At 46.7% G+C, this 9,610-nt stretch overlaps 1 protein-coding gene and 1 long non-coding RNA gene across 3 annotated transcripts in view; both read right to left on the bottom strand.

Moving 5' to 3' along the window:
• NARS1 (asparaginyl-tRNA synthetase 1) overlaps positions 1-6,662 on the bottom strand; it is a 23,364-nt gene extending 16,702 nt beyond the window's left edge. The window contains exons 1-4 of one of the 2 annotated variants that reach the window (XM_017890460.1): positions 5,973-6,662; positions 4,844-4,923; positions 311-469; positions 135-224 (exon numbers count right to left, since the gene is read on the bottom strand). In XM_017890460.1, the coding sequence (XP_017745949.1) occupies positions 135-224; positions 311-469; positions 4,844-4,923; positions 5,973-6,015 (372 nt within the window). In that variant the 5' untranslated portion in view covers positions 6,016-6,662. Of the gene's footprint in view, positions 1-134; positions 225-310; positions 470-4,843; positions 4,927-5,972 lie in introns of both variants that reach the window. The other variant, XM_017890459.1, reaches the window with a different exon arrangement.
• A 623-nt stretch (positions 6,663-7,285) lies between these two features.
• On the bottom strand, positions 7,286-8,746 carry LOC108541054 (uncharacterized). Its single transcript, XR_001888849.1, has 3 exons — positions 8,660-8,746; positions 8,245-8,466; positions 7,286-7,384 (listed from the first exon to the last, which is right to left on the bottom strand). It is a non-coding gene; the product is annotated as an uncharacterized LOC108541054 (long non-coding RNA).
• Positions 8,747-9,610: the final 864 nt, after the last annotated feature.

The following is a 9,610-nucleotide window of genomic DNA, read 5'->3' as shown; positions in this document are numbered from 1 at the left end:
AAAAAAAAAGAAATAAAAAATAAAAGGAAAGTAAAAACAAAACGTAAAGGAACAAACCATATGGCACGTCCCTCACACACAGAAATAATGATCTGATGTAGCCAAGTCCACAGTATTTGAAAAGATAAACTTACACATTTTGGCTCTGGGAGACCTGGATCGTTTTTAATGGTAATCTTCTTTGCTTCTTCCAGGTTCTTTTCTCTTCGTAAACTATCTTCTGCCTAATTTTAATGATGAAGCAGTTGGTTAACATTGTTTCCAGAGTTCTAACTTTAGCAACGTTCACTGTGGCAAGTTCAGGACTCACCTCTTTCTTTTCCCGGGATTCACTCTTCATTTGTTCCCTATGCCACATCTTTTTAATGTTCTTCAACTGTGATTTAGAAATAACATTCCACCTCTCATTTTCTTTTTGTGAATCTACGTAAATGGTAGGAAATGGTTCTTTTCCTACTGTCATCAAAGCCTTGGGTAGAGAGGAGAAAAAAAGTTATTGAACATCATACAACACTTAAAATCAAAATAACATCTCAAGTATAAGGCAACTTGAACAATCTAAGCATAAAGACCCCAACACCCAAAAGCTGATGTCAGCGGAGTGACTGGTTGAACATGTAAGAAGCACACTGGTTGGCTGGGCATGGTGGTTCACGCCTGTAATCCCAGCACTTTGGGAGGCTGAGGTGGGCAAGGTCAGAAGATTGACATCATCCTGGCTAACATGGTGAAACCTCATCTCCACTAAAAAAAATATACAAAATTAGCTGGGTGTGGTGGTGGGCACCCGTAGTCCCAGCTACTCAGGAGGCTGAGGCAGGAGAATGGTGTGAACCCGGGAGGCGGAGCTTGCAGTGAGCCGAGATCGCGCCACTGCGCTACAGCCTGGGCAACAAAGCAAGACTCCGTCTCAAGAAAAGAAGAAACAAAAGAAGCACACTGGTTAAAGCTGAAGCTCTGAGGTCCTCTTACAAACAATTCCAGCAAGTTCGGGCATACACTATACAGTTCTCCAGGACAAGCAGACTACAAGCAACAGATCTTAAGTGGCTGTAGCAACCAGCACAGGTACACAGAAAACAGAAGAGACACCTGACAGCAAAAGCCAACTGCAGGTGACATCTAAAACGTAGCCCTCTGTGAGAAATCAGAGAAGTGTCAGACATTTTTGAAACTTTCAACAAAACAATGGTTAAGAACACAAAAAGGGGCTGGGTGCGGTGGCTCACACCTGTAATCCCAGCACTTTGGGAGGCCGAGGCAGGAGGATCACAAGATCAGGAGATCGAGACCATCCTGGCTAGCACAGTGAAACCCCGTCTCTACTAAAAATACAAAAAATTAACCAGGCGTGGTGGCGGGCGCCTGTAGTCCCAGCACTTTGGGAGGCCGAGGCAGGAGGATCACAAGATCAGGAGATTGAGACCATCCTGGCCAACACAGTGAAACCCCGTCTCTACTAAAAATATAAAAAATTAGTGAGGCGTGGTGGCAGGTGCCTGTAGTCCCAGCTACTTGGGAGGCTGAGGCAGGAGAATGGCGTGAAGTGAAGCTTGCAGTGAACCAAGATCGCACCACTGCACTCCAGCCTGTGCGACTCCGTCTCAAAAAAAAAAAAAAAAAAAAAAAAAAAAAAGCTAAACTCATTTAATCTGAAAAATTCCCACACTGTAGAATACCTCTTTGCAACAATGGAACATATCAGGCATTGCTGTGTTACATATCATGGGATAGTTTATCGTTTGTGGTTTTCAAAACATAGTTGAAAGTATATAAAAGATGAATACTTTAAAGCCTCAAATAATCTTTCGAAATCTCTTCCAAGTTATTAAATCAAACAAGAAATGCAATGAATTATTCTCTTGTTGCAAGATCTGCAGCCTATAAAACGGACTTTTCTCAGCTCCATGACTGCTGCAGAGAAAGAAGGAATCTGGATCTTTTGAAAACATTCAAAGGCTAGGCGTGGTGGCTCACGCCTGTAATCCTAGCACTTTGGGAGGTCGAGGTGGGCGGATCATGAGGTCAGGAGTTCAAGACCAGCCTGGCCAATATGATGAAACTCCATCTCTACTAAAAATACAAAAACTGGCCAGGCGTCATGGCACACATCTGTAGTCTCAGCCACTCGGGTGGCCGAGGCAAAAAGAATCTCTTGAACCCGGGAGGCAGAGGTTGCAGTGGACTGAGATTGTACCACTGCACTCCAGCCTGGGCGACAGTGCAAGACTCCTTCTCAGAAAAAGAAAAAAAAAAAGAAAACATTTAATAGTCCATCCTTTTAACAACTAGACATTGTAAGAATACATGTAGGGGCTGGGCGCAGTGGCACACGCCTGTAATCCCAGCCTTTAGGAGGCAAGGTGAGTGGATCACCTGAGGTCAAGAGTTCGAGACCAGCCCGGCCAAAATGGTGAAACACCATCTCTACTAGAAATAATAATAATATTAAAAAAAAATTAGCCAGGCATGGTGGCAGGTGCCTGTAATCCCAGCTACTCAGAAGGCTGAGGCAGGGAGAACTGCTTGAACCCAGAAGGCAGAGGTTGCAGTGAGCCGAGATCACACCACTGCACTCCAGCCTGGGCAAGAAGAACAAAAGTCTGTCTCAAAAAAAAAAAAAAAAAGATAGCCATTGACTAAAATGCAAAACCAAGAGAGAAGGTCCCATGAATACATGTAAGTCATTCAGAATTCACTTACTACCCGACAGTCTGTACTGATCCCTCCTTTTGTATCACTGAAATTGAAAGAGCCAAACTATCAGTTCCCAAATCAGAACGCTACACTTTTGTTAAGAGCGACATTCTGCAAATGTTCATCTAAACAGTGTTGTCAGTTTTTGGGAGCTGCAAAATGAGGCAACCAACAATGTAGAAATGAAAGATTTCCCCTTAAGAGCGGTTAAAAAGTAAAACCCAGACAGGAGTGGTGGCTCACACCTGTAGCCCCAGCACTTTGGGAGGCCAAGGCAGCAGGATTGCTTAAGCCCAGGAGTCTAAGTCCAGCCTGGACAACATTTGTAGACCTCGTATCTACAAATAAGAAACAAATTAACTGGGTGTGGTAACATGCCCCTGTGGTCTGGGCTACTTGGAATGCTGAGGTGGGAGGATCCCTTAAGCCCAGGGTTGAAGCTGCAGTAAGCCATGATGGTGCTACTGCATTCCAGCCTGGGCAACAAAGTAAGATCCTGTCTCAGAAAATAAAATAAAATTAAAAACAAGTACCCATGTATGACACACCAAAGTATAACCATATGGTATGATCTAAAAGAGGAGAGAGGAGAATGCTCCCAGGTTAGAAGGACTTGATAGTAACTATAAATGTTGTAACACAGTTAACAAAAGGGAGGCACACAAAAAGGAGGGTCAAGGCACCGCTTTTCCTAACATACTTCAAGGAAGAAACTTTTTTGTTGTTGCTGTCCAGGGTGCAAAGCACTGACACAATCATGGCTCACTGCAGCCTCAACCTCCTGGGCTGAAATAGTACGCTCATCTCAGTCTCCCGAGTAGCTGGGGCCACAGGTGCAGATCACCATGCCTGGCTAATCTTTTTTTTTTTTTAATTTTTTGCAGTTGGCGGGGTGTGATGGCTCACTCCTATAATCCCAGCACTTTGGGAGCGTTAATATCCTATCTTTATTTTTTAAATTAAATTTATTTTAAAAGTTTTAAGAAGTTAAATTTTTTGTAAAGATGAGGGTCTTACCATGTTGCTCAGGCTGTTCTCAAACTTCTGGGCTCAAGCAATCCCCCAGTCTCAGCCTCCCAAAGTGCTGGGATTACAGACCTGAGGCACCAAAGCCCAGACCCAAGGAAGGAACTTTTAACCATCTTCCTTATGTGGCAGTTGTAGCCAATGGATTCTAGCATATGAGTTCAACAGCCAAGTCCATGGTCTATTTTAAGAAGGTTGTCTTAGGCCACACTTTACCCTGATACAATCAACTACCTAACACCCACGTTGTGAGTCCAAGCCCCTCCTTTTTTTTTACTTTTGAGACAGGGTCTCAGGCTAGAGTGCAGTGGCACAATCATGGCTCACTGCAACCTCCACCTTCCAGGCTAAAGCAAGCCTCCCACCTCAGTCTCTGGAGTAGCTGAGACCACAGGCACGCACCATCATGCCAGGCTAATTTTTATGTTTCTTATAGAGACAGGATTTCACCAAGTTGCCCAAGCTGGTCTCAAACTCTTGGACTGAAGTGATCAACCTGCCCCAGCCTCCCAAAGTGTTGAGATTATAGGTGTGAGCCACTGCACCTGGCCTGAGTCCAAGCTCTTGACAAACCTCTTTGAGAATGAGCTAAACTCATTCAAAGATTCTAGATCCTGAGAAATAATTGCACATTAATAAATTGGCATTCTAGCTTTAAGCTCTAAGTCATGAGTCAGCTCCAAGAATCCATTCTTGGTGTGCTGGTATAAACCAGGTCTTGGAGTCAAATCTCAGGATCACACTCTGAATTGTGGTAAATTCACCAAAAGCCCTCTCAGGAGCCCCCTGGTCATGAGCTCACTGTGACTGAGGAAAGATAACTTTTATCTTTACAAGAATTGAAAATCCAGCAATCTGACTCATTGGAGAGAAAGATTCCAAGAAGCAATGCCATGTGGTAAAAAAGAAGATACCTTTTTTTAAAACGTTAAAGTAAGTTTAGACTTTGATCATCTAACAATCTTAAAGTCACATATCTGTACACATTCCTTACTTTCCCTTTTCTGAAAATTCTCTTTGGAACTCAGGGTTTGAAATTAAGTTCTTGACAAGTCACACGATAACTGACATAAGTCATTAATAAATGCAGTCTCATTTTCCTAATGAGAAGAGACTCTACCTTTAGACCAGTTTTAAATGGTTTCTCCTTGGTTCCATCTCCCGTGGCATCGCTTCCCTCTCGGTCAGAGACGTACAGCTCTGCTGTTTGACAAAATGAGGGTAAGTTGTGGTCTGGCCATTAACTATTGGTCACCTTACTACTTTATTCATTCCTTACCTTTGTAAACAGAACAAGCATCGATTAGTAAAAATTACTGAGGTCCATAAGAAATTAATATCCTAATTATTTCCCCACTCCATTTCAATAACATCTATCTCATAAAAACATTAGTTAACAATCCAGGTTTTCAAAATGAACTCTGATCATTTCACTTTGTGATATTTATTCTATCCACTTGGGCACCCAAAAATAAAACAAGGGCTTTGAAGTTGGTCAGACATACGCTGGAGTCTGGGATTTTGTACTTTAAAAGGAAGGGTGACTCTGGAGAATTCACTTAGCCTTTCTGAGCTTATTTCTTTATCTATAAAATAAGAAAAACAATCCCCATCTTCAAAGGCTGTACTGAGGATGAAATAAAATAACACATACAAATCAGATATCCCAGTGCCAGTTTTTGTAGAGATGGCAAATAAACACCAGCTCCCTCTGATCTTCAAAGGAAACAGAAGCTCTGAGGTTGGAAAATTTCAGGCCTCACAACTAGTAGGTCTGAACAGTGACATCCATCCAGGGCTCTTTTTTTTTTTTTTTTCCTACTGCACAGTATGGTCTCCCCGGAAACCTCAATAAAAAAATGAGGCTGGGAGAAAAACAACTGGAATCCTAAAGCCTCTTCCTGACGATCACTTTGAAGATCTGCAGGAGTAGGGGCTACCCTGTGTCTGAACCCCTCCCAGCGCCTGAGTCTCAGCGTAATCGGGACGTTTCGCAGCGGGGCAGGGGCAGGGCCCGGAGCCATCGCCATTGCAGCCCGGGAGAACGACGGACTCGGGGAAGCCGGGCCTGGCCCTTCAAGTCCCGGGCCCAGCAAGGGCCAGGACCCTCCCTTCCTCCCTGCAATCGGTCCCCAAACATTCGCGGGGCGCCCACTCTAGTACGCACTAAGGAAAGCGCCGGAACCCGGATGGAGCAGAGTTCCTGCCCCAGGCAGGGAACACCGCGCCACACACCGAGTCTCACCCACCTAGCACCATGCCTGCAGTGGCCCTGGTCACCTCCAAGGACATAGACTGCAATACCGCCGACGTCTTAACACCCCGACGTGCACCAACAGTTTCCGCGACTCCCGCGTTGCATCAGAGAGCGTAGAGCAGAGACCGCCTGCGTGAATCAGCCGACCGCCGCGGTTCCATTGGTTACGAGAGGCGGGCGAGCGGCGCCGGGGCCGCCATGTTTGGTGAGGGCAGAGACAACTTCCGGATCCGGAGACGCACCGCCCCACGCGTTTGCGCAGCTCAGAGTGCGCCGCCTGGCCCGGGGCTGCTTGGCCCTGGAGACCCTGGCACAGCGTCACTTTTGCACTCTTTCTTCCCCACCTCCCCAGCTTTCCTTTCTGAACCTTTCAATTCTGTCCCAGCTGGAGGCGTGCGGGTCCTCTTGCAAACCAGACCAAAGGATATCACCCCGATCCCCAGATGCTGGAGGCTGGTTGAGTTCCTGTCACCAGCAAACACCATGCCAGCTGCGAGACGGGGTGCGCGGCGGTGGAGGGGACGCAGCGGGATGCGTTAACTTTCTTACCTCCGTGAACCAACGTCTCTCGGTGTTCAGGACAAGAACTATGGTGTATGTTCATTTAAAATTACAAGGATTACTGTTAGGGAGTCCATAATAATGTGTGGAAAAGAAGAAAAGGGCTTCGGAATACAAACCTGCGTTCTGCCTTTTACTAACCGTGTGTCTTCAGATAAATTATCTAATCTGAATGAGCTTCATTCAGCGAGTTTGGGGACCGGTTGCAGGGAGGGAGGGAGGGTCCTGGCCCTTGCTGGGCCCGGGACTTGAAGGGCCAAGCTGGGCTTCCCCGAGTCCGTCGTTCCCCCGTGCTGCCATGGCGGTGGCTCCGGGCCCTGCCCCTGCCCCGCTGCGAAGCATCCCGATTGCGCCGAGACTCAGGTGCTGGGAGGGGTTTATCTGTGTCTTCACATAAATTACCTAATCTGAATGAGCTTCAGTTTCTCTGTTTGTGAAAGATGATGTAAGTTCACTGCTCGGGCATGTAAGAGGTGCTAGTAAAGGATCTGTCATCATTTTCAACATTTTTGGGGGGCTTTTTTTTGGAGACTGGGTCTTCTCTGTTGCTCAGGCTGGAGTGCAGTGGTGCTATCATAGTTCACTGCAGCCTCGAACTCCTGGGCTCAAGCGAGCCTCCCACTTCAGCCTCCCAAGTAGCTGGGACTATAGGTGCACGCCACCACGCCCGGCTCGTTTTTTTTTATTTTTATTTTTTATTTTTGTGGAGATGGAGGAGGGGAGGGGTCTCCCTGTGTCGCCCAGGCTGGTTTCCAACTTCTGAGATCAAGTGATCCTCCTGCCTCAGCCTCCCAAAGTGCCTGGCCCTTTATTCTCAATTTAGTGGAATACCAGAGTTTGTCCCTGAAGCAAAAGAAAACCCTTTTTTTATGAAAGGTCCTCAAAAAAATAACTCCATATATAGGTTCAGGGCCTATCAAGAATATGAACCAGATCCAGGCACAGTGGCTCACGCCTGTAATCAACACCAGCACTTTGGGAGGCCAAAGTGGGTGGATCACTTGAGGTCAGGAGTTCGAGACCAGTCTGGCCAACATGGTGAAACCCCGTGTCTACTGAAAATACAAAAATTAGCCAGGCGTGGTGGCACGTGCCAGTAATCCAGTAATCTCAGTTACTCAGAGGCTGAGGCAAGAGAATCACTTGAACCCGGGAGGCGGAGGTTGCAGTGAGCCGAGATCGTGCCATTGCACTCCAGTCTGGGTAACAGAGTGAGACTCCATCTCAGAAAAAAAAAAAAAGTACCAAATACTATTCCTAAGGAATATTTCACCTAATTTTATGAACTTCTCTCTTTTCCTCTTTGCTGAATGTTTTCTGTTGGTTCATGAATTAGTATCAGTTGCTGCGAAGCAAATTATCCCACACCTTAGCAGCTTAAAACCCCAAACATTTATTACCTTAGCAGTTTCTTTTGAGACAGTCTCAGTTCTGTCACCCAGGCTGGAGTGTGCAGTGGTGCAATCTCAGCTCACTGCAACCTCCACCTACTAGATTCAAGAGATTCTCCTGGCTCAGCCTCCCGAGGAGCTGGGATTACAGGTGTGTACTACTACGCCTGGCTAATTTTTGTATTTTGAGTAGACACGAGGTTTCACCATATTGGCCAGGCTGGTCTCAAACTCCAGACCTCAAGTGATCTGTCCACCTTGGCCTCCCAAAATGCTCGGATTACAGGCCTGAGCCACCACGCCAGGCCCTACCTTGCGCAGTTTCTGATGGTCAGGAATAAGGTAGTGGGTTAGCTGGAGGTCCTGGCTCAGGTCTCTCATGAATCATGCTGAAGGCAGGGTCTGCAGTCATCTGAAGGCTTGGGTGGGTGGGATCTGCCCTCAGGCTCACTCATAAGCTGTGGTCAGAAAACCTCAGTTCCTTGCCAGGTGGGCTCCCCATAGAGCTGCTAATGACACAGCCGCTGACTTCACCTAAAGCAGGTGATCAGAGAGAGAGAGAATATTAGTTACCTTTGTTTTATAATAAATTACCCCAAAGCATCAGATGGCATTTGTTATCTCACATTTCTGTGGACTAGGAATCTGGGCACAGTTTAGCTGAGGACTCTGAGCTGAGTCTCTCCAAAAGCTGCAGTCAGCTTAACTTGAGATTCTTAAGTCTCACCTGGGGTGGATCCCCTTCCATACGCACTCAGGTGGGTGTTGGCCAAAGGTCTCCCTCAATTCTTTCCACACAGGCCTCTTGCTTGGCTAAAGCCAGCAACCAAGATGGAATTTAGAACCTTTAGTTGCCTGATCTCACAAGGGATATATCCCAATACTTTTGCCATATTTGATTAATTAGGATCAAGTCACTTGGTCCAGCATACACTCAAAGGAAGGGTATTACACATGGGCATGGATGCCAGCAGGTGGGAGTCATGGGCCATGAAAAGCTCCCCACTGCAGTGACCAGAACTGAGGTTTCAGTGTCTTTTCTAACCTGGCTTGTTAGGTGAAATGTCATTGTCTCTGCCATATTCTACTGGTCACACAGACCAGCCCTAGAGGTGAATACCAGGGGTGGAGCTCACTGGGTACCATCTTAGAGGCTGCCCACCGTAGCCTGTCCAGATGAATTTCTCCACTTCATCCTGCTCTGCCCCAGAGGCTGACTCATGTGAACCACACCAATGGGCTGTCTCGTTCTCTGACTCCTAGTCAGCTGCAGCCAATGGGGAACACTTGCAGAAGAACAGAAGTGGGATGTGAGGTTGGGGTCTTTATTCCCCTAGCTCCTCATTGCAGGCTGGCTGCATCCTCACTTGAGGGCCACTGCTCCTGCCAGGTGGCACCAAGAGATTCATCTGAACTGCCCTTCATTAATTTAGTTTCATCTGATCATTAAAACTGAATTTACTGGCCGGGCATGGTGGCTTACATCTGTAGTCCCAGCACCTTGGGTGGCTGAGGCAGGCAGATCACTTGAGGCCGGGAGTTCGAGACCAGCCTGGGCAACATGGCAACATCCCGTCTCTATTAAAAATACAAAAATTAGCTGGGTGTGGTGGTGTGCTCCTATAATCTAGCTACTCAGGAAGCTGAGGCAAGAGAGTTGCTTGAACCTGGGAGGTGG

Source organism: Rhinopithecus bieti, unplaced genomic scaffold, assembly GCF_001698545.2.
Source record: "Rhinopithecus bieti isolate Rb0 unplaced genomic scaffold, ASM169854v2 scaffold_17861, whole genome shotgun sequence".
NCBI classification, from domain to species: domain Eukaryota; kingdom Metazoa; phylum Chordata; class Mammalia; order Primates; family Cercopithecidae; genus Rhinopithecus; species Rhinopithecus bieti.
The sequence above is the reverse complement of the archived record's forward strand: the minus strand, read 5'-3'. Positions and strand labels throughout refer to the sequence as shown.